Raw genomic sequence first — 24,250 nt, forward strand, 5'->3', positions numbered from 1 at the left:
AAACAGCCATATGGGTTGTGCCAGTGTGGACGTTTTTTTTCATTGATCTTATATATACTATTTATGCTGTAAATATCAAGTCCATACTGTGTATCTTCTGCTGTCTATAATGTACATTCTACATTCTATTTTAAATATTTTTTAATAAGTGTGAATATCTTTGTATATTGTAATTTTCTTTTTGTTTATTATTTATTATCTTTATCTTTACTGTCTTGCTGCTGTAACTATGTAAATTTCCCCACTGTGGGACAAATAAAGGATTATCCTATATTCCTAAATTTTAAATTAACACTCAATATATGTAAAATAGGACGTCACACTATGGCACAGCAATAATAGTATATATACAAAGCACAAGCAGCATAGATAGCCATATGAGACATATCCATGGTGGCATTATCCCTACTCCTTACACACAAACACACACACATCAACAACAAGGTTTTGAGAAAAAGTGAAAACAAAAAGAAAACAAAAGGTAGACATTAACGAAAGGTTATTATTTTAATATCCACAATTTAAAAAAAAAACACTGACCTTTACAACCTCATAAACTAATGTACATTGATGAACAGTAGTTACACACATCTTAATATTTATTAAAACATTACCTGGAATATCAAAACAAAGTACTGTCAATATTTACATTATGATAATGCATAATACTGATCATAAGCACAAAATGATCCCAAATGATTTTACTTTTAAAGCATTTAAAGTGCTCTTTCTTTGACCAGTTAGTGGTTAGTGGGTCTGAGGGCCTGAGCGAATGACTGCAGTTCTGGTACAGATTATTATCATGGTACAAAGTCAGGTACTTACAACAAACATATTTGACACCTTACTAAGATTGCACCGTGGTTAATCATGTTAAATGGCAATCTAGGAATAAAACTGGAATGTTGCTATTAAATATCCACAATCAAGTGCCATGAAGATACACACTAGGTACACAAATGGCTACAATCAGAACGAAGACCCTGCCCTGCAAGGTTTTTAAAAAATATACAGAGAAATGCTACTATCTTGTCTAGTGTCTTGATATACAGGTTTGCCATTTTATTATTCACAACTCTGATTAAGTCCCTATAATTAAAATATAATACTGTTGCAGATATTTTCGTTTCAGCTGTTTCTATGCATTTTGCATTAATGGACTCAATGACATTTGATATTACTGGGTGATTTTGGTTTCCATTCCGAGTTTTCTTGAATCGGCTACATGCTGTTTTTTTAGCAGTGTCATGGTAAGAAGAAGACCCGGGTTCGTGACCTGGTCGTTTGCATGTACTCCCCCGTGTGTGTGTGGGTTTTCTCTGGGTTCTCCGGTTTCCTCCCACAGTCCAAACCCTCAATTCTCAAATGGAGGATAAAGCGGTAGAAGATTGATGAATGAATTCATGAAATCATAAGGGCACACTGAACTATAGAGATCAGCATGTTATCATGTCCAGTAAAAATATACACAAGCGTGTCTTCCGCATAACAAATTTACCATTCACCTGTTGGGTTTTAACAGGAGACACAAATAAACTAAACATCAATTTTGAACCGCTTCTAGTCTAAAACATTTACCAGTTACAATATGTACATTTGCACAAGCAAAGTATGACTTAAAGAACAATAAATAAGTCAGCTGAGAACTTAACATATCCATTGTGAGCTTCTACTGTTGCTACAGCGGATTATAAATGAAAGCGGATGCTGTTATTGAAAAATGTGTAATCTGTTATTGCACAGAGACCCAACAGCATCCCATTACCTAAGGTAATCAACATTTATACCTAGCATTTTTAAACATGGAGTCCAAACAGTTTGCGTTTCCATTGGAATCTCCTTAACAACTGAATTGTCACATTGGTAGACTTGAGATGTCCTTCGTGTTACCTTATGGTCAGTCTTCTGGGTGGAGCAAGTGTTCAAGCGCAAAGTAAAGATAGCACAGGAAAGTGCTTTAATACAACAAACATGTCCCGCATTTGATACAGAACTTGGTTTTCTGCAAAATCACGGACAGATTTACAACAGCAACACCCAACTGCACATTTGAAAGACCCTATCCACACGTTTTCTACTCCATAAATTGGCTGATTATGATTCTGCTGCCAAAACAGTCCTGAGTTCTCTTTAGGCTCAGTGAACATCACTCTCCATGAACTCCTCTTTGATGGAGTTCTTGCTACGTGACATCTTGCAGTCAGGCATATCGAAACCAAAGTCGGCCCACTCATCAGCACCTGATGCCATCCCTGATGTCCCAACAACACCTGACCTGTTGGGGATAGTGATGGTGTGGCGGACACGGAAGTGTACAGCCTCCATGACGCGCTGGCGTTGTAGTTCCCCACCGGCAGCCCCAATGGCTGCCATCGCTGAGGCAGCCATGTTGCTGCTGGAGCGAAGAAGCTGCTGGCCATGGTAGTCATGGTGATGAGAAGAGGTTGGAAGTTGGATGGCAGCACCTTGTTTCATGTCCTGCAGACCCCGCCAGATGGCGAGGCGGGACTGCTCTGGTATCTTCAGTGCACCTAAATCCTGACAAAGACACAAACAGACATGGAAGGAGCGTGAGACAGACACAAAGTCAGAACACTGTAATGGTGCAGCCTCGTGTTTTTGCTGGTGGACACAACCAAACCCTGCTTATCAAAGATATTAATCCACAGCATCTCTCACTTTAGTCATTTATTAATATCTTTTTGAACAGATGTTTTACAATAAAACATTTCTCAAGTTGTAGGGACACAATTGTGTGGACGTGAGTGCAGGAACAGAGTAGTTACCTCCATGGAGAGAGTCTGAAGGTGGTAGACAGACTGGAGGCCTTGGGAGGTGAAGTACTCAATGAAGTTCTGACAGCCCAGACTGGTAAGAAAACTGTACGGGGAGAAAAGCAGGGATGCTTAGACTGTCATTTAATTCAAATATTAATACACTATTAAAACAAAACAAAAAAATTACTTCATCAACAAAAATATCAACTTTTTGTCAGTTGCAGCATTTATTTTGAGACAAATTTGATTTAACTTGGTTGCATCCCGTTATGTGACCCGCTTTTCAATCTATTATTAGTGTATTTGAAAGAGTTTGGTTGCCTGTTTGCCTCTACATCTACAGAAAGTATACATCTTGATAGATGTAGTGGATGTTAAACCATAGACATGCATTTATATTAATGATTCATAAGGCCATTCTTGCTTTGGTGAAGAACCTTTATTATAAATACATGAAAAGTTAAGGTTTTGGCAAAACATACAATGTAAAAAGAAGCTTTCTGTACAAGTTAACTGTAAAATAAACAATGATCTAGAAAATAAAAAAAAGTCTGATGTATCAAAAATGTTAAATGTGTGTTAGTAAACAACTGCATTGACAAATTATCTTAGGAAAAAAAACAGTTTAAATTAAATACAACTTAAACAATGAAAATCTTTTTAGAAGAAAAAGAAAATTCACTATAGTGCATTTCAAAGGCTGTATACACAGTGACACAGTGAGAATGATTTTAGATGTAAGTGTATGACACAGTTTGGCCTTTTAGGTGACATAAACTCCTCTGACAGCCATAGTGGAGGTCAACTCTGGAGCAGCTTGGCCATATGAGCAGAGTTAATGGACATGAGCACCATGTGGTTTTGACACTCATCATAGGGCAACTATTCGGAGCTAATTTTGGTGAATACACCAGATGCTTTGTAAATTACTTTCAGACAATTAACAAAGACATAGACAAACACAATTACTTTGTACTACTTTGTACTACAGGACAGTTTTGTGTCATCAGGGCCAAAATTTGGAAGCAGACAAACCAAAAACACCCTTTTATTAACCTATCCATTTTTTTTGCTGTATTAATGAAACAGACATCAGTTACATAGAGCCAACACTTCAATGCACCTTCTTTATGGCACCAGCCAAGTCTGTACAAAAGCAGCCATGCTCAAATCAAACTGTCTGTATAACACACTTCCATCTGGACACATTTCACTGCGACAAGTTAAAAAAAAAAACAGTTTGGCCAAATTTGTTTAAACATAGTCAAACAAAAGTTGTTGTTTTGGCATCAACAAGTGCATCTGATTGTCTGCTGGCCTTTTACAGGAGAATAAAGTAGGAGTGTCATTGGAGGGTGAGGTACCTGACAAGGCTGGGGTCAGGATTATATGGAGGGGGCGGGCTGCAGTGAGAAGCAGACACTATAGTCTGACTGCTGTGGCCACCGTTCATATCACCGTTGCCTTGCATGTGGTGACTGTTGAGCATGTTTGAACCTGTGAGACAGGGAGAGCGGTCAGTAAATAATCAGCAGCAATATTGATGGCAGAGCGAACCGTCCAAAACGCTGTCTTTACTGTCATATTTCCCTTTTGAAATAAATTGGTTTGCTCTATTACACACAGAGTAGGTACTCACTCATATGAGCTACGGAGGTGGGGGCAGTGGGGTGTTGCTGGAGCTGCTGCCCCCCCAGCTGGTTGGCTGAGGGCATTTTGTTGAGGCCGCCGTGGCCATGGAGCTTGTTCATGTTGGACAGTGGAGAGTACGAGGATGGGGATGATATATGACTCCTGGAAAAAGGCAGAGTCATTTGGTAGTGAGGGTGTGTTTGTGTTAGACATCTCCCAACAATCTCACAAATTAACAAAGTGCATTTAGCTTTTTGTGTGGAGTCTATAACCTTACCGTCATGTGGAAAAGTGAGCCATGAAGAAGTACGTGGTTATATTTGTGTGTATGATCAAGACCATTGCTGATCATTGCAGTCACGTGTGTTTCTGCACATGTACTAATGGTTGTGCCGTACATGTATGTGTGCTTGTGCACATGCATGTGTGACGGAGTAACTCACGGTCTCTGCAGCAGTTGCTGCTGTGTTTGTTGTCTGTAGGACTCCACCAGCTGCTGTGGCACCAATTCAACCAGCTCTAAACTGTCTTTAATCTTCATCAGCAGCTCGAAATTCTCTCTGCCACGAACCTGCGGCCAGTATAATACCAAACATAAGCAATCGTACCTCTCAACGTTCATTGGTTTCAGTATTTCATGCATAAGTGGAGGGGCTGAATCCTCCATATTCCTCAATATCTATATATTCGTATAATAATGAGATGGCTTGTTACTTACAGGAATATAGTAAATCTCTTCTTCTCCGTGTCGTCTCTTCCTCATGTTAATGTTCGGACTAGGAATATTTGGCGGACTCTGTTTAAAATCTGAATACAATGGAATCATAGTTAAACAGGTTTCAAACACATTCCACAACAATGGCGACAACGTCAGATGTTTCAAAAGCTCTACTCACTGCGCTTGCTGGCGCTGCCATTTTTGGCCACACTGTCATTCAGAGCCTGTTGTTCCCTGAAGTGGTCCTCGTCGGCTTTGCGGTCTCTGCCGGGACACGCACATATCCGACCTTCAAAGGACCTTCTGCCCAAGACTTGACCACTGGAAATGTGATAGGACATAAGAAATAGACTCATTAATGTGGATTAATGCCCTGAATACATCACAGAATGCCCAAAACAGGGAAATTCCATTAAAAGGGCCATAAATAAATACATATCATTATTACTATTTTTTCCACGCAACTTTTTCACGTTATATAAAAACACCTGAGAAAAAAGTACTTAAAAAGTTTAAAATCGGATTGAATTTGTGAAATTTGGAAATAGAAAAAAAATGTCTAATTCTGTGACCTCTGCACAGTTATTGCTACTTTATAACCCTTCTAAAAATTTGATATACAACACATGAGAAGATGAAAAAAAGAATGCAGTTTTTTAAAGCTTGAATATGTGACCTATAACACACACACCACCAGGATGTCCATATAAGGAGTTGTGTATTATTCCCATGGCAATTTACCAAGGGTGAGCCTGCGGCACAGATGGCACAGTGACCACTCAGAGTTAAACTGTAGTGTGTGCATGTGTGTGTTACTGACTTACTCCCTTGTCTCCAAAGTGATGATGATGAGGATCGGTCTCCTGTTCATGCCACCCACACAGCTGCTGTTGCACATGAAGTTGTAGAGGATGGTGGTAAACTCAGTCCCCACCTGCAACACAAAACAATGAATCCCAAAACAATAAGTGAATACCTCTGGTTTTAAAGCAGCTGCGTGTCACTTCTGATGAGTTTTTAGTTGTTGATGTTGTTATTATTTAGCCTCTGGTTGGTCTTTGTGTACAGAAACAATGTAACACAGCAGGGGCAAAAATACTTTGTTGTGTTGACTGGACTGTATTACTGACAATATGACTGATCCGCCACTAGAGGGCAGTGCTACAGCACTCGTTCATGCTGGGAGACAATTTTGGTAATCATTAACTTCACCAGTGATGATTCCTCACTTTTGGGACTCAGTGTACATGGCGTCTATATCTATACACGTGTCTCTTTTTTTTCCCCTTTTACAAATCAGTAAATAAACAGTAATGACCTTGACTGACCCATTGACTTGAACAACAACACTTGGCTTAGTAATGGGGACACATTTTAAAAAACATTTAAAATGTGACATCTGCTTCTTCTTTTCTTTTTTTTACTAAGCCAAAATCCTCGTTTTAATGTCATGAATTTAAATACAAAAGAATTGAAGAGAGTGCATTTCACTTATTAGCAATTCATAGATAACAAGTTGCGCATTATACAATGTTCTTTCTTTATACAGAAGCTGATGAACCACCAACCTGTGGAGACTCATAGGGCACGAAGACGCTCTGTCGGCCTGTCACTGGGTCGTCCACATACTGAGACAGGTTATTCCCCTCCACCCGGATCAGGTGACTAGCTGGGGCTGCTTGACCTTTGAGAAGAAAGATGGAAGAAAGGTAAGGATGCATTCTGCTTGCACATAACCCAGTCTTGTTTTGGGTTGTTTTTTTAACATTTGAATGCACACAATGTTTGTGCTCATGGAAGAATTTAATATCTATCATATCTATCATATCGCTGTGTGATTACCGTCATTGAAGTCCCGCCCTAGTTCATGATTGGGGCAGCGTTTGACCACTTCTGTGACATGCTCTGCCTTCTTGTAGACAGGCATGGCTCTGATGATGCTGCCATGTGGAGGAGAGGAGGACAGTTTGATCTGGATCGGACAGGTTTTGGCAATCTGACAGTAGAGCTTCTTCAGCAGGGGAGAGTACTGGGGGGGGAGAGAAAAAAACACAAGGAGTCAGTGGACTCTAGTCAGCGATCTGAGTTGATATATGGCAACTATGAGAGTCTGTGTGTGAGTGAAAGAGCAATTTACATGAGTTTGTCAGAACATCAAAATCTTTCAGTCACCTGCCCGACAAAGTGCTGATTGCCACTGTGACTGTGACTTATAAGCAAGTCAGAATCAGAACTGTTAGGTAGAAGTGAATTACCTCGCATTTACATTAAAAAAACGACAACAATTTAAAATGAAGACAATAAAGACCCACGTTTTGATCAGTATTCTTGTGAAGTTGCTGTGTGGATAAAAGGGCATAAGGATGTACTATCACAGATCCAAAGGCTGCTTTTATAATGAAATAACATGAATCTATATGCATTTTAAATAACAGAACAAATAAAAATCTCTGTGACACTATGATGATATGACATACGTGATGCCGTAATGATGGTATATCTTCATGATTCATGACTGAAGAACAAACTGTATCATTCAAGGAGAGGGAGAGTATGACAGGGAAGAGAGAGAGGGGGAAATACACAACTATAAAACAGTCAGCGCTAAATTGTAGTCTGTGTTGTAAAAGTAATTACTCTGTTATTAGAATAAATAATTATTATACAGTAGGGCAGGTTTGTGGGTAGTAATGTGAGGCGCTGCAGATGGCAGAAGTTCAAAAGGACAGACTGAAAAAAAATGTCTCCGTATGACTACCAGCTGGGGGAAAAAATGTAATGGGCGATAATTAAAAATGTTGGAGATATTTAATGTAACTATGTTACTATATGTTAAAGCCAAGTATTTAATAATTCCTCAGTTTACGAGCATCTACACACACCCACACGCGCACGCGTGTAACTGCCTGTTCAGACGCATCCAAAGACACACGGACAAAAGCCTCAACATGCCCCAACATAATCACAAAATCTGAAAAATCTCCCCCACAGAAATCAAATTGGGACCTTCCAGAAAAAAAACGAAGACCGTTATCCTGTACGGGCTTGTTGCAATGAGCTTGAATACAAACGATATATACGGCTCAGAATTTGCCATATACTGTGTAGCTATGTAGATGAACAGAACATATGTGAAGTACTGAGCTGGACAAATTGACCAGTTAAATTGTCTGAATCTTAAACATCATAACAGATTATGTTCACAGTTTCAATTTGGAGAAGCTCGTGAAATGACAAAAATACTTTAAACCTTAAATGTGCAATGTCTTCAAAAATAAGCCCTGCTCAGCCTCTGCTTTTCATATCAAAGCTGAAAGTCGCTGTATAAAGATTTCTGCTGCATTATTGGAATTGTTGTATTTGCTTGACCCTTAGACCCCATTAGGGTCCACATTAGGGTCCACAGGGTCCACATTAGGGTCCACTGATTCACTTACAACTCTGTCACTTGCCAGTAGAGCTTCACCCCTTTCTCTTCCCGACCCTGTTAAAAGTCAATCCCCAATTTATCTTTTACTCTGATGCCACTGATGCAAAAGACGCTCCTGCACCTTATCACCACTTACGATATCCAGGGTGTTAGGGTTTTAAGATTTTTCTTTTCCATAAATATCCGCTCAGTCCTTTTACAGCTCTACTGTAAAAGGACAATGTGACACTGATTATTCCGACTCTGATTTGATGTCCTGACGGGGGCTGGGAAAGAGTAGTCACACCAAACACTGCTTGGATTTTGTGTTGTGACACTGTTACTAAGCCCCTCAATACACAACAATACACATATTGCAGACTCTCTCTCTCTCTCTCTCTCTCTCTCTTTCACACACACACACACACACACACACACACACCCTTAGCCATGAGCACTCCCTTGAAGGCAATGGAAATACCTGTGCACAACATTACCTTTTCCCACCTTTCTTTCCCTGACAAGTCCCAACACTTCTTCCATACCATGAATAAATCATTTCCCTCAGATACAAGCAGGCAGATGGGCGTCTTTTATTGACAGACCTATTTTTGTGTGACATATGCATTTAATCCAAAGTTCTTTCTTTCCTCCATAATTACAACGCACCATTCACTCCTTTAATGATTGAAAAGAAGAATACGGTAAATCGTGGCGATGGTGAAGTGAAGGCAATAAGAGAGGCTTCAAAATATTGACAAATGATGACACAGTGATCATGTGACATATTCCTCATATTTATCGACATAGTTGGTCCTCTGAGCTAATATGTTGTTTGCCAGTCAACAGCTATATTTCTGCAGGTTAACTGAACTTAGGTTTTAATAGAGCGGATTATACTGGAGACAAATCCTCATCTCGAGTCACACAAATACCATGACTCAGTGGAAGAAGGGCAGCGGTTTGATCCACGGGCTCCACTAGTCAACCTATGACTGATGCGTGATGGAAAAATGCTGCATAAATGCACTTTATGAATGTGCGAGTGTATGGATGAATGTCAACAGTATGTGCTATATAATAGTGCGGACCATTAAATGTATAGCAGTATATGCAGCCCACTGATTCACATAACAACTTTTAGCTTCTTGTATTGCTCATGCCAGCCAACCACAAATGATTCCAACATATAACAATTCCATGACTCTCCCTGAGCCCAGCAGTAGTAGAAAAAGTGTAGGTCAGCAGTTTGATGACACTGTTTTCGAACATGTCAGAGTTCGTTAACGAGTCATAAATGACTTCTGTCTCCAGTCTTCCGGATGCAGAAGCCGTGGTGCGATGTCTCAACTCGTCCAGCGCACAAGCTAGTGTGCACATGCACCGACAATGAATTGGTATGCACACACATGCACATCACTTGGTGAGGTCACCCCCACCGCCTCCCTCCTGTACGCCTTTTTGTCAGAATGAAGCATTAATAGAGGAAGTACAGTATCTATGTGATGCGTATCCTCCTGTCCAGACAAGAGATGCATCATATTCACACGTGTGTGATGAATAAGCTGGGCTTTGTTTCAGGACACTGAAGGATCAAAGGATGGAGAGGAGGGAGAAAAGCGCGAGGACACACACCAAATCTTCTACGTGAGAGGCAAAAGAAACTACAAATATTCAGTTCAAACAAGGTCATTTGCTGATTTTGAGACACAATGTTAGTGAATTAGTTACGTTTCAAAGCACTTTCAATGAAAATGTGTGAGAGTTTTGTGTTAAACACTGTCCTTGTTGTGGGGGAAAAACAAGCTCCTTCTCAACCCTGTACTTCAGACAGCATGTACAGAGGTTACGATGCAATATCAGCAAAATAATACAAGGATTCTTTAATCAAATGTGCCAGAAACCAAGACTTCCCAAAACCATCCATCCATCCATCCGTCCATCTATTCCTGCTTCTGCACATCAGACCAATGTAGACAGGCCCCGACAGGCTCCTGGAGACAAGGTGATAATTGCCAGACCGTCATCCATATACACAAGCAACAACTTGCCCGCCACAAATTCACTTAAGTGTCCAAATATCGAATACATTTATGTGTGCGTGTACACACACATGCACACACACACACAGTAATTGCAGTTTGCCTTGAGACTGTGAAATGTGGGAAGATGTAGAGACTTATTAGCCTTTTTTCTTCAGATTTTAACCTAGTTTTCTTAACCCTCCTGTCCCTTTTCACCTGTTTCAATCAATATTTCAGCCTCATAAAAAGGAAAGGTTTGTGTATTCAGTTGGAAAGTATTACAGTAGTACATCGAGTGTAGCAGAATAGACGTATATACTGAAGAGAGGATACTGGATAAAACCTATTGCCTTCAAGCACATATACTGGGTGACTATACTGTATATAGGACTTGCATTTGCAGGTCATACATTTATGGATGACTCCTTGTATTTGCAGTGGTGGTGGCATCTGAGCACTGACACTATGACAAAACCAAAATATCCACTGTTTTTCCAAATGTGATGGTGGTCAGGAAGGCCACTGGTGGTGGGGCTGTGGAGGATGCACGAGGAAAGGAGGGGAAGGTTGCGTTGAGTGGGGACATGTTGGGACCTGCATCCTAACGGAGAGAAGCTAATAGCTGGGAAAAGCAGCCTCGAAAAGCTGCCGTGCAGTGCATGTTCCGACCTGTGTGTGTATCCCCAGCGTGCGTGCATGCGCGCACACAATCACACAAACTGAAGTCTGAGCGTATGAAAAGGAGTCTTATTATTTGACAAGACATGGGTGTTACATCTCATTTCCAGCCACAGTGACGCTTGCCTGGGTCCAAGCCAAGGAATCATCTTCAAGGGCTGAGATAGCGGCATAGTTTCAGAGCTATTATCACTAATGCTCAGTGTCTTGACTAGACAGGAGGGGGACTGGAGGATTACCAGGCTAGCTTATGATGGGCTTGGATGGACTTAGTGCATGTGGAAACATTTTGATAGATGAAAAAAAAGCCTCTTCTTCTCCTCTTCTTCTCCTCCTCCTCCTCTCCTCTCCTCTCCTCTCCTCTCTCCTCCCGAGAATCAGATGTGGACTGCCTTGGTGTAGTCACCTGTAAACAGCCACCTTTCTGGGAGGCATTTGGAGACTAGGTAACTGATTATAGTCAATATGCCCCTATAGAGTTTGGCATTCCCCTACTGCCTGAGGCCATAGGAAATCAGCAAGAAACCCACATTGTTCGCTCCTTTATTCAAACAAGGTGACTCAATTTGGTTCAGGTAGTTGTCCTTTTTTGAAAACATGTTCAAACATTGGCTTTAGTCTTATTTTGCATAAACACACACACACACACACACACACACACAAATCCTCATCCAACCCTGGTGTTATTTTGGGGGGAATCCCCTCCCATTAGCCGACTGGTATTCATTCCAAAGGCCTTGACCGTAATCTCTTTTCTTTTCTTTTCTTCTCTTTTCACAACCATCACTTCTAAAACGGCCTGCCCTTGATCTAAGCCCTCAAAAGCATTTTCACACTGAGCTCAAATGTAGCTTCCAAGTAGCCCCCCTCCCCCGTTTAAATTCAAATCAGCTCCTAAACGTTGTCAGTTTAGTCAAGAATGTCTAAATACTCTTGCCTGAATTTCAAGAAAGAAGAATTACAGCAATACCTGCATAAGGAAATCACTTCACACAGTGCCTTGTTGCTTTATAGTTACTGTATAATAATCCTCAAATACCTCTTCTCATACTTGGTCAATCTTATAATCAAGATAAAAACAAAGCATTACTGTAAACTCCATAAAAGCTATGAGCAATCACCTTTCTCCCTCTTATTCTAATCCCTCCTTTTTTTAATTGCAGTAGAGGCAACTGAATAATCATAGGCTTGCTCAAAGTACTTTCTGCTGCCTCATCATCTGTATCATAAATCATGTGACAGTCAAAAACTCCATTGTAATCTGGGATACAATGCTACAACTTGAGGTGTTCAGGCAGGTAGAATGAAGGCTTTTTCCTTTGTTGATAAAACCGGGATCATCTTGAAGTTATCGTCTACACAAACCAAATCCAAAGAAAGTCGCAGGGATAATAATAATGTGTGAGTGTGGGATTTTACAGTGAATACAAAAACAATAGATAATCTGTTGGCAGGTGTCTTTCAGTTTAAAATAGAAAGATATATTCTTTTATGTATTTTCTTGATCAAGGAACAATCTCAAATAGGGAGGGGAAAACAGGTTTTATTATTAAATATTAAACTAAACAAATTGTTTATGTTCTTTTTTCCATAATTTCTCAGGTCAAACAGCACCATTAGTTAGGCTGTGAGGACGACCTGAGCTCAGAAGACAGAAGTGAGAGAAAAGAAATGACAGACAGATTTAAGGACAGATTTAAGAAGAGAATGTGGATAAACTTCAGGCGCCAGGGGTGACAGCCGTGAGTGTGTGTTAAGATCGGTGGAGGGAAGAGACGGAGAAGAAAAGCTGCAGGTCAAAGACCACTGCACTAATGTCCAGAGGGGGATCTTCTTACATGCACCATGCAACACCAAGCATGGTTACTTCCAGGAAACACAGCCACGGAGTAGCGCATCAGTCTCTCACACACAAACACACTTACAGGCCTGAACGCTCACACACACAAAAAGAGATAAACACACACACAGAGTGAAGGAAGTGCAGTTTGTCTCTCATCTCTCTTACTTCAGGGAGGTCAACTGTGTGACAGTTGGAGGTGACACCTTTCCAACAGGAGACTTCTCACTGGGTCACGATGAGTTACACAGATCCCATTTCACCTGTCTCTCAGCACCACTACATCATTAGGCAGTTGTGTGTGTTGTGCTTATTAGGTTTGGTTTAGTCTTGACCTACGGTCCTTAGTTCAGTGCAGGTGACTCTGAGTGATTTACTGCTGGAGGCGTTCTGTTTATCTTGTTCTATACGATATATAATAGTCTGTGCGTTATAAAAATACAGTACAATTTTCTCCCAAAATGTCCCAAATATCAGTGAATATTAATCTTGCTCCTAAAATGAAATAATAGTTTTATTACATGACATAGCTTTCTACATGGGCAATATTGAATAACACTGTGTCCTTAAATATCAATACATATCGAAACATCTGAACATTGTGCAAATTGCATTGAATGTTTCCCCTCAGATGTGTGAAATCTTGGTGAAATATAAAGTTTATTAACTGGTCCTGTCAGTCTTACCTTTATTGTGGTAAGTATCAATATAAACTGAATTAAAATGTGTTGATCATAATAAAAGTTTATGCCCCTGTTAAAAGTATACAAAATAAATTAGCATTACAACATTTTAGTGCTTCTCCATCTCTCATATGAACAACATGTGGTGGAGCCGTTATGGACTTATTGTAATTGCAACTTGTGAGTAAAACTGTGTTTTAATTGGATTAGTTGGATTAACAGATTCAATTTAAAAGATAAACACACAGGACAAAAAGTGTCTCCATCACATCGCAGACCTTCCTTGTTGCACTAGATTTGATTGCAGGAGGTGAGTAGAGGAAACATGAGTGACTGAATGATGCATCGTTTTTTTTTTCTTCTACTTCTTGCACGTGAGTTGCCTGCATGTGCTGGCTTGAGTGACTGTGAACATGTGCATGTGAAAGAGTGTCTTTGTGTGGATGTTTATGTGTGTGCAATACAGATAATCAATAAGACAGCAAGTTTGAGATGAAGCGAACAAAAAAAAAAAGAAGCACACTTAGATACACTGCACACCAGAGCCAAGAAAGTGTGTGTACTCACGGTCCATGTGGCAGACTTGGCGGTGCTGGACTGCTGGAAGGACACCTGGAAGGTGTGCGGCCCCGGGTAGTCGGTATTGGAAGGGATGGCAGGGGCAGGCGACAGGCCCTCGAAGGTGGAGTTGGGCTGAGAGTAGGGTGAGGGGGTGGGCACGGTGGACGAGGAGGCGTTCTCGGAGCTGTAGGGGCTGGCGGGCGTTGCGCGGCTCCCCAGGCTCTCCATGCTGCTGCTCAGCAAGTTGTACTGGGACTGGGGAGAGAAAAAAAGAGGGAAAAGAATGAGGGAGGCGGAGGAGGGAGGAGAGAGACAGTGGGAGGACACAGGTAGAGGTGCTGGAGAGACAGGGGCTTGGAGATTGAAGGAAGGTCAGATTACACTGGGAAGGGAGAGCTGTGTGTAGTGTGTGTGTGTTGTACATGTATAATTGTTTAGGTAGGTGTTCACAACTGAGATTTTTGTATAAAGCAAGGTGAGGAAAAATCATTACATGTTTAGGAGCATGTGTGTGTGTCAGTCAGTGGTAGTCCTCAGCCTCCTCGGGGCTATGTGAGGTGAGTTGTAAAACAGGCATAATCTGTGTTTTGCCTAATTGCCTGCCATTCCTCTCTTGTCCTCTGTGTTGTGTTAAGGGAAGGAGAGGGGGAAATGTGTTGCACCGTGTGCAGTGACACTGTTAAAGCACTTTGTGAGGCCCATATGGAGATGGGCTACTGTACCGTAGAGGGAAATTGCTCTGTGGCCTTTGCAATTCTTCTTTCATCAGTGTTCATTTGACAATTCCTCATCACACTTCGCAACAACGTAAAAATCTGAAAATATAAAAAAATCCAACCGCAGCAAGTCCACCTGTCCATCCTCTGCACATCAACATCCAACGGTTACAATCTTTTAAAACTGAGTCCATATATTTTATTATTTCATTCCAGCCTGATGAGAAAGGTTCAACACAACTTGAACTTGAAAACAATTTACAAGCAATGAGGGAGCAAAGCAAATATGCCAGATTCATGTCTGAATGTATTGTCCATATGTGGGTCAAATAACTGACTGATTGCAGCTTCACACTGGAATAGACACAGCATTGCAAATCCATACACACGCATACACACACACTCTCAGTTGCCCCATGAGCAGAAAAACACAAAATATTTACCTTCTTTTTCACGTAGTACATCCTTTAGTGTTTTGGTCTCATTTGTGAACCCTTCAGTCAGAAACGTCCAAACACAATAAAGCAAAGAAACTGCAGGAGAGTTCAAGAGTGTACATCAGAGGACAAACCTCGCACTCATACACACACACACACACACGCACACACACTCTCCGACTGACACATGTACAGCCAGGACAGGGAAACAGGTGAGGACTGGTGTGGAGAGAGAGAAACCATAGACTGAGACGAGAGGAGAGAAGGAGAGAGGGAAAGAGGGATGGGAACCCAAAAAATGGTACGATGTTCTAATTATGGCATGCCCGGACATAGACGGCAATGCCGGGGCGCATGTACACACATGCTCCAAAACACCTTGTGAAGGCCTGCACTAAGTAAACACTGTCTGGTCTGAGAGAGAGAAAGAGAGAGAGAGAGAGAGAGAGCGAGAAGGAAAACACATGAAAGAACATGAGTTCAAGGGTTGACTCCTGCACCAAATATTGTATATCAATATACCATTAAATCAACTGTTTCACAAAAAGTGAAACAGGAGCAACCTCGATTAACGTGGTTTATTGTTTCTCTCCACATCTGATGAATGAAAATCTAAGATCCACATCAGTAAAAACTGTTATTCACATGGACGTACCAAAACTTGTGTTTCCTAGCTCATCTTTGTGTGTTCAAACACTAACAAATTAAACAGACACAAAACTTAGACAGAGTTACATAAGGATATGTAAACTGCATGGCACAGTTCATGAAAGCAAAGGGGCAGGTCAATGTCCTAGACTCTAAGCAAACTGTGTAGGTTACATCTGGATGTACGCATGTTTGTGTGTTTGGATTTAGACATTGACTCCAACTCAGGTGGAGTCAGCCGAGGCCAGAACGAAGTAGCTGTTTGTTTATTTACTATTTCCTCTCATTAAATCACACAGGCCAGTGCTGAAACATCAGTTAATCAACAGAAAACTGTTTGGAAAATATTTGAGGCCTTCCTGTCATGTCCCATTTAATGTCCTCAGTCATTTATCTTTCTTTTCTTCTTTGAAAGTTTGAGAATGTGTTCACTTTTCTATTGCTATCGGTTAAAACGTGGGATTTAAAGATGTCACATAGGGCACCAGGCAGTCATAATAGGCATTTCTCTCATTTTGAAGTCAAACCAGTCGTCACAATATTCGATCAAATAACTAACAAATAATAAAGCTAGAGACCACCTGGATGTAAATCTGAAAAATCTACCTTGATGACGTCTTGTCAAAGGGCCTTACAGGCATAAACCCAAGCACAGACAATAGAAAACACGGGTGTACACTGTGTCACATAGATACAGATGCATGCAATCGCAGGTGTGCTTGCACTTAATGCCGAAACTTGATCTGCAACATGTTGAAACAGAGCTCAGACCTCGACAGCAACTGTGTGAGCAATTGTGTGCGTGTGATACAGAGAGAGAGAGAGAGTGTGTCTGTGTGTGTTCCAGCAGATTCAGATGTCACCAATGGACAACCATGTGTGTACATTTTAGTTGGTCCTTAAACTCCAAAAGGCTTTCTAGGTGGTGGCACCGTATAGTTCACCTGGTAGTGCTGGACCCAGGCTCCCTGCAACAACCTAGGTTTGAGTCTGGCCCAGGTCCTGATCTATGCCCTCCCTCTCCCACTATCATGCTGTCTATATCCTCTCAAATAATAAAGGCAAAAACTAATAATGAGGTCATGGCCAAATCACAGCACCCTTACACTTTAGGTTAGGACATTCAATTAAGATGGTTTATATTTGGGGGAGGGGTTATGAAACGCATGATAATAATATGTCATTATGCCATCAAGGTGTGTGTCTACTTGGATTTATTACCTCGTTAGGACCTTTTCTGGCATAAACACAGACCTTGCCAGAATCCGTAGTCCTCACCTGGTCCCAATGAGGCTGTCCAAATGAATGGAAGTCAATGCAGTGTCCTAAGAAGAGTAGAAGTGCAAACCTCTGTGTGTGTGTGTGTGTGTGTGTGTGTGTGTGTGTGTGTGTGTCTGTGTTTAAGCTTGAAGCTTCCCATCCCAGCAGATTGTGATGTCCCCTATGGGCAGTCACTCTGGTAGCTGCCACTCAAAGCTGAGCTCTCAAGACCCAGAACATTTAGAACTGTAGATAAGACTGCCACAACAAGCTTTACATGTCAAGATGAGTGAAACGTAATAGGCTGAGGATAAAGAGACGATCAACATGCTAATGACTTCCACTTAACTATAGTTAAAAAAGGAAGACTACACTTTTATTCGAAATATGTTTACAGACATCTTGCCATTTGACCCCAAATGTTGAAATAAAGATACAAATTTGTCAATTTGTAGAATGAGGCCACATAAATGAATGGCATGGCTTCATGTGAAAAGCGGTGCATGTCTAAACAAGCTAAGCCAGCTATGTTAAATTGGGGGAATGAAAGGAGGCAAAACATGGAGAGATGTGTAAGAAGGTTGCCCTCTATTGGGGATGTTTAGGAAAGGACATACTATTAGGAAGTCCACTTTATGCCAACCAGTTGCAGATATACAGTCTATTTTAAGGTTAAGGTAGAAAGTATTACATAAACAGTTCATTCGTGAATTCTTAATTCCTCCTTATTAATGAGAGGGAAAGTCAGAGTGGAACTTTTAAAGTAGTGACTGAATTCAAAAGTGTCAGCATTTCAGGGCCTGTGCCACCCTCTAGTCCATGTACTGTTTGTTTATATGCAGTATATGTATATACTGCATTAAAAAAAAAATTGTATTGCACTTATGACTAGCACTTCATAGTTTGTTCTACCTGAAGCTCTTACTTACTTCTAGCTCTTATTTGTACCCAAATGTTTAAATGCACTTTTGTAAGTCGCTTTGGATAAAAGCGTCTGCTAAATGACATGTAATGTAATGTAATGTAATGTAATGTAATATACATATATGTATATATATATATATATATATATATATACTGTTTGTATCAAAAGTAATTCTCTAATATAACATGTACTTAAGTTTTAGAAACTGAAGGTAGAGTGAGTTGTCTTTCAACTGGAAGGTTGTGGGTTTGATTCCCGGCTCTATGTGGGAATCTAGTCAATATGTGTCCTTGGGCAAGACACTTAACCCCACGTTGCTCGTGACAGCTGTGTGAATGAATGTGAGAGTGAATGGGTGAATGGCAAAGACTGTAGTGTAAAGCAGCTTTGAGTGGTCATCAAGACTAGAAAAGCTTGATGTAATACCGAGCATTTACCAACTCTTCTCCTTCTGATTTCATCTGATATTAATGAGTAACAAAGATCGAGGAAATGTATTGGAGTAAAAGTTGCCACAAATATAAATAAGAAAGTACAGTAACAAGGTATTTGTACTGCATTACATTACAACACTGTATATAACAGCAATCAAGCCTCATTATACCGGGTTACATTTCAAATAGTTCTGACTCAAACACACTTGTTCAACTTCAAGTCCTGGCCATGCAGAAAAAACACAACTTTGAACACAAGCTTAACTTTAAACTATCAATGAACTAAAACTGAAGAAAACACTTTCACTCCTGACTGCCCAAGTCCAGTTCATCCACATTACAATCAAGTAATACTAGACGTTTGACACACACTTGCATAAACCACCTTCGCCATCAGATCAGTAAAACATCATTTTCAAATGTTTTAAGACTCCTGAACAAAAACATTAAGCTTGTATCCACTTACCACAGCATACAACATCTTTAGGCTCCTAATTGGTAAGGTGAGGCGTCCCTACGATGTCTTTGTGACCCGCTTCTCATAGGATTCACACTCTGTGGTCAAATGTGACTACAAGACTCAAGCTCTCCATGACCAGCTGGCCTCAGTGTGGTGGAGGACATGATGGGGGATACAGGACGAGCCCTGCCTCTGTCTTCTCCTCCACTTGTTTCCCTTGCCTGGCTCGGCCTTCTAAACTTGCCTTGCATCTAACAACAAATACTCACTCCACCCCCCCACCCCACCCCCTCTTTCTGTCATGACTATTCATTAAGCAGCCAGACAGGCCCAGGCTTGCCCACTTAAAGATTACATCCTACCAATATTACGGATGAGTAGGAAAAGGAAATATAGTGTAGGTGTATTTAGGAGGGACCTTTGATTTCATCTTTGAAAGACAAATTTGAATAGAGTTAACAAGTGTTCAGGATCAATCATATGAGTGTGGTCCAGCAAAAACTTCTCTATTTCATTGTCTTGTGTGAGCTCATGAAATTACTCTGCTGTTAAAATCTTTGTGGAAAAGAAAGCCTTGACCAGGCTAAAAACTGGGATATTTTTCCTCATTCATAACAAAGAAATGTTCATTCTGCAACGACAACAAGCAGGTGGACACATCTACAAACATATTGTCTGTGCATTGCTATTAATACACACACGCACACAGACACACCCGGGTCTACAGATACATCTGCAGCGGAGCAGCATGCAGTCCTCGCTTCGGGTTTAATTAGCTCTTTCCTAACAAACACACACACTCACTACCCCCTCAGTCCCTACAGGCTGCTCAGCAGGGAGCTAAAGAGAGGGAAAAGGCTGCAGAGAAGAGGGAATCGCATGGGAGGGAATCTCCTCAACACTGGAGGGAAAAAAGTGGACAGTTACACAAACACAAAATGGAGAAAAGGGGAAGAGATCCGTGGGTGTGTCCATGTGGGTGTGTGCGTTTGTCACCAAATCTGACCAATAAATAAATAAAAATAAGATGCAGCTTCTCAGATAAGAAGCAAAGACTGACCACATTGACACACACTGAACTATAAGTGTATTAGTTTTCGTTTCTTACCATCACGTTGTCATTCATGTCCCTCATGTGGTAGACATCCATGGAGACTTCGGCTGCACTACAGTGGCTCCCCGGGGTGCTGGTAGAAGGCACTGGCCGCTCACCTGGCTGGCTGCCTGGTGGGAGCTCAAAGTAGGTGCTGTCTGGCTCCCTATAAATACACCAAAGTCAAAGTGGCATGAGCTTTCCAAAAAAAAATAAAAAAACAATGCATAAGAGGGAATTTGTACCAAAGAAGAAATACATCAGATACCTGAATATTTTAAAAGGCAGAACAAATGATGTATAAAAATAAGCTTTTGTAAATACTCAATCACTGTTTTTATCCCACATCCAAAAAACCTGCAATTGGGGGTTAGCAGAAGTGGAGATACATTATTTGTGTGCATTTGTTTTTGATGATGTTTCTTCTTTTTTTTTCTCACTTGGATACATTTCACATTTGAAATAACATATATATTATTAGGTTATTTGGAAAATATTTTAGTCACATGGAAAGTAAAGCAGTCATCAGTGGATGTTGTTGACACTCACAGGGAGCTCCACAGGTGCTCGAAGGTGCCTCCTTCCTCTGTGACTGTGGACTGGGACATCTTAGAGGATGGGTAGTCTGGTGAGGGATAGATCACTCTGCAGAGGAGCACACACACACACACACACACACTCATTTTTAAATCAATTTTATCATTAAGGAAGAAGGAGAAGAAAGGGAGGAGTTCCGCACGCGCGCACACGCACACAACACACACTCATCCAGGTGTGATCACACCAATGTGGTCCCAGTAAGGTGGCACAGGGTGTCATGGGGCCTGGACGTGCTCAGACCTGCCTGCCTCGTCATCGTCTCACTCCGAGGGGAAGCTTCCTTTCCCTCTGCAAAGTCTGAAACATCACATCACCTCCTCCGCCTCTTTCACTCCAATAACACAGCCTTCGCCGCAATATGTCAGCTCCACTGACAGAAAACTTTTATTTCGACAGAGCAGATGACATACGCACTTGTAAAGTCTACATCCGGGCCTCCCTGTAAGGTTTTTAATCACCATTAAACACTTCTACACTTACACGGACAGCAGGCCTACCGCGTCAGGCTGATAAAGTGATGCCTCTTTGGTTTCCATCGAGGCTCCAGCTTCCTGTGCTGATGATCACACGCAATACAAAACACATTCTGACGCACACAAAGGGCCACAGCAAAAAATAAATAAAAGTTGACTTCATCCACAAGTGCGCACCGCAGCAGCGTCACATCTCCTTAGTAACGCATCCGAAGGTCTGCGCACACAAAAAAAAAACTGTGGCAAAGGTGCGCGGAGCTTTAAAAATGCTCTGCAATTCATTTGCCTGCAGGAATATGTAGTTCATTTTTTCAGTCTCTGAAGTGATTACTGTGAGTTTACATCATTCTACTGTTTCTTATCTTTACAGGCTGCATGGAACAAGGCTTCAGCTTCAGTCTCAATCGATTGAAGATATGCAGTTTGGTAAACATCTTTAGTGATGTGGCTGTTTAACTATTTCCCCACCACGAGCGTATTAAACGACACATTTAGGCACGAAATGGGCATACACTCACTGGCCAGTTTATTAGGAACAAAGGAGACCTAATGTCCTTTGTGTGTCCGATACTGATATCACAAACTCTACCGATATTAGCCCGATATTAGTCATTTTAGACCATTTATGAATTATGAAGTTGTTAACAACACATTTGTGCTAAGTCATTTCAAAGACACAATTCTCCAACTGTGTAACATAATTCACAGTTCTGCTAAAAAGAAAAAAACAAACAGCCTGTGCATAGTGGATGATTGTATCAGGTTCTCCAGTTGTTTTAACCAGTGTCAGACCTTATACTGATCATGCCTTTCTGTCATTTCTAAACTGTCTGTTCCTCTAACATATGTCCCCTTCCAAGTCGCGCTGGGTTGCTTTGATAAGTGTACCTAATATAGTGGCCGGTGAGTGTATAAACGACACATTTAGGCTCGTCTAATTTTTAACTCATGCCACATGATTCAGTGTACGTGACATAAATAATGTAGATGGAACATCCATTGTGGGTTAATAGGCCTGCCGACAATTTGGGCAACAGTGCTTCCCGCTGTTCTGCCGCTTGCTGCCGCCACAGAAACCATCGCTCATCCGCAAGCAGATCCCAGAACAGCTCGTGTGATTGCGCGGGGATCTGACGAAACGTCTCTGCAGGACAACAGCTTTCAGGTACCACAACGAGTGGAGGTCTCCTTAACCCGACATTAAACAGCCACAGACACACAGCGTATGACATAATAAGATATATGATTTATTATGATATACATAGGCCTACATAATATACACGATAAAAACTATCACTGGATTTTGACGACAGACAGACACACATAGATAGATAGATAGATAGATAGATAGATAGATAGATAGACAGACAGACAGATAGATAGATAGACTACAAATGAAAAGTATTGTCTGTCTTTATTTGTGCCCACTCCCCGGTTACTGCACCCATGACAACACACATACACACACCTTCCCAAGGGCCATTTTATGAAAGAGAATATATAGTCCCATGTGAGTGGAAATTAATTTAAAAATTGTTTTAGATTCGATTCTCATCAGTCCCAAGTGAAATATTTCATATGAGGATTCGAAGCATGAGGGTTTGCCACAGTTGATGTCTCAGTGTCGCATCGAAACTGAACGAAATGAGACAAATACATACGAAATGAAGCACGCTCAAATAACTCATCCTTAACGTATGTTACTATGTTCTGACGTGATCAGAGATATTAAAAACAAATCACCGATTTATAGAGGATTAAAAGTAGAAAAATAAAAAAAAAGTGGATATAGTCATAAAAAGATATTGTATTGGCGATGTCTAAGGCCTATATTTTTTATTTAAACAATTCAGTTAGTTTGTCCTATTTTTATATCCTGTTTTATGTTTTTAATGTTTTTAGATGTTTAAGTATTAACAAACAAAACCCTAACGACAATCTGCTGCGACATCAAATTAGAGTTTTTAAAATAGAATATGTTAAAAAAAGAAGACATTTCTTAACACAGCTGGAGCTTTTAATAATAAAATCGGTTAAAATAGCCTAATAATTTGTCATACTTCGTACGTTTTGAATATAACAAAATAAGAAAATGCTGACTAGGCCTGATGATGAGTGAAAAAAAACATACATTAGATAAAGATAAACACAGAGATCACCATCATTACTTAATGCAAATACAAATAAATCAACGTACCTGAAGGTTATTATTCATCCAATCCAAATGCACGGGAAATGTGTTGCGCCGAGCACCTGCCTGTTTATTATGGAACATGCCAAGAGAGTGACCTTCCATAAAAAAATAGCAACAACAACAACAAAAAAAGATCGACTCGACTTCAGAGTGTGATATCAGCGGCTGGAGATGATTGACTTTTCGGAGAAGAACAATTTTACTCGACGAAACATCTGTTCAGGGAAGTTGCGAGCTTTGCTCAGGGAGACTGAGGAGGAGGTGAAGGGCTTTTTGCGCTGCAAGGAGCTGGGAGGCGGTGTAGCGCGGTTTGGGCGCACACAAGCGGGAAATCCTTTCCAGCAAGGCAGACAAAATAGTGGGAGATAATGACATTGTTCTACAGCCCGCACTGATATATCAAGACAAAAAATGAAGTAAACCGCAAACTAGTATAAAACAATTCTGGTTGGAAGAAGAATATAGTTTATGTGAAGTTTAGGCTGGGAAAAATATCTAAAGTCTATAATAAATTAGCGTATTCATTTAGAATCGGAAAAAAATATCGTATAACACACACACAACAGGTGCTAACGTCCTGCATTATCAAATTTCGTTATCACTAACCTTAACCATAACCAGTTAATGCCCAACCCTAACAATAACCTAAACAAATCCTAGCCCTAAACCAAACTAGTTCTTCATAAAT

The 24,250-nt window shown here is 40.7% G+C and overlaps 1 protein-coding gene across 4 annotated transcripts; it reads right to left on the reverse strand.

The window, feature by feature from the left end:
• Positions 1-499: 499 nt before the first annotated feature.
• tp73 (tumor protein p73) lies at positions 500-24,209 on the reverse strand. Of its 4 annotated transcripts, XM_044037965.1 has the most exons (14): positions 23,566-24,209; positions 20,845-20,940; positions 20,311-20,461; positions 14,329-14,577; positions 6,970-7,156; positions 6,696-6,811; positions 5,952-6,061; positions 5,306-5,448; positions 5,128-5,216; positions 4,853-4,980; positions 4,417-4,571; positions 4,142-4,274; positions 2,787-2,880; positions 500-2,538 (listed from the first exon to the last, which is right to left on the reverse strand). In XM_044037965.1, the coding sequence occupies exons 2-14, from the start codon at positions 20,901-20,903 to the stop codon at positions 2,137-2,139; spliced, it is 2,016 nt and encodes a 671-aa protein (XP_043893900.1). In that variant the 5' UTR covers positions 20,904-20,940; positions 23,566-24,209; the 3' UTR covers positions 500-2,136. The 4 variants fall into 4 exon arrangements, with proteins under 4 accessions (XP_043893900.1, XP_043893902.1, XP_043893903.1 ...); XM_044037967.1 differs by lacking the exons at positions 20,311-20,461; positions 20,845-20,940; positions 23,566-24,209 and adding an exon at positions 19,209-19,423; XM_044037968.1 differs by lacking the exons at positions 20,311-20,461; positions 20,845-20,940; positions 23,566-24,209 and adding an exon at positions 16,730-16,737.
• Positions 24,210-24,250: the final 41 nt, after the last annotated feature.

Source organism: Solea senegalensis, linkage group LG11 (assembly GCF_019176455.1).
Source record: "Solea senegalensis isolate Sse05_10M linkage group LG11, IFAPA_SoseM_1, whole genome shotgun sequence".
Lineage (NCBI taxonomy): Eukaryota > Metazoa > Chordata > Actinopteri > Pleuronectiformes > Soleidae > Solea > Solea senegalensis.

What these genes read in the sequence shown, in the direction of transcription:
- tp73 (XM_044037965.1), bottom strand. Translation starts at nt 20,903, where the DNA reads ATGTCCCAGTCCACAGTCACAGAGGAAGGAGGCACCTTCGAGCACCTG. An exon ending in CCTGACCCCAGCCTTGTCAG is followed by an intron (nt 2,881 to 4,141) that starts GTACCTCACCCT and finishes CTCCCCGTACAG; the next exon opens with TTTTCTTACCAGTCTGGGCT. An exon ending in TTCAGACTCTCTCCATGGAG is followed by an intron (nt 2,539 to 2,786) that starts GTAACTACTCTG and finishes TGTCTTTGTCAG; the next exon opens with GATTTAGGTGCACTGAAGAT.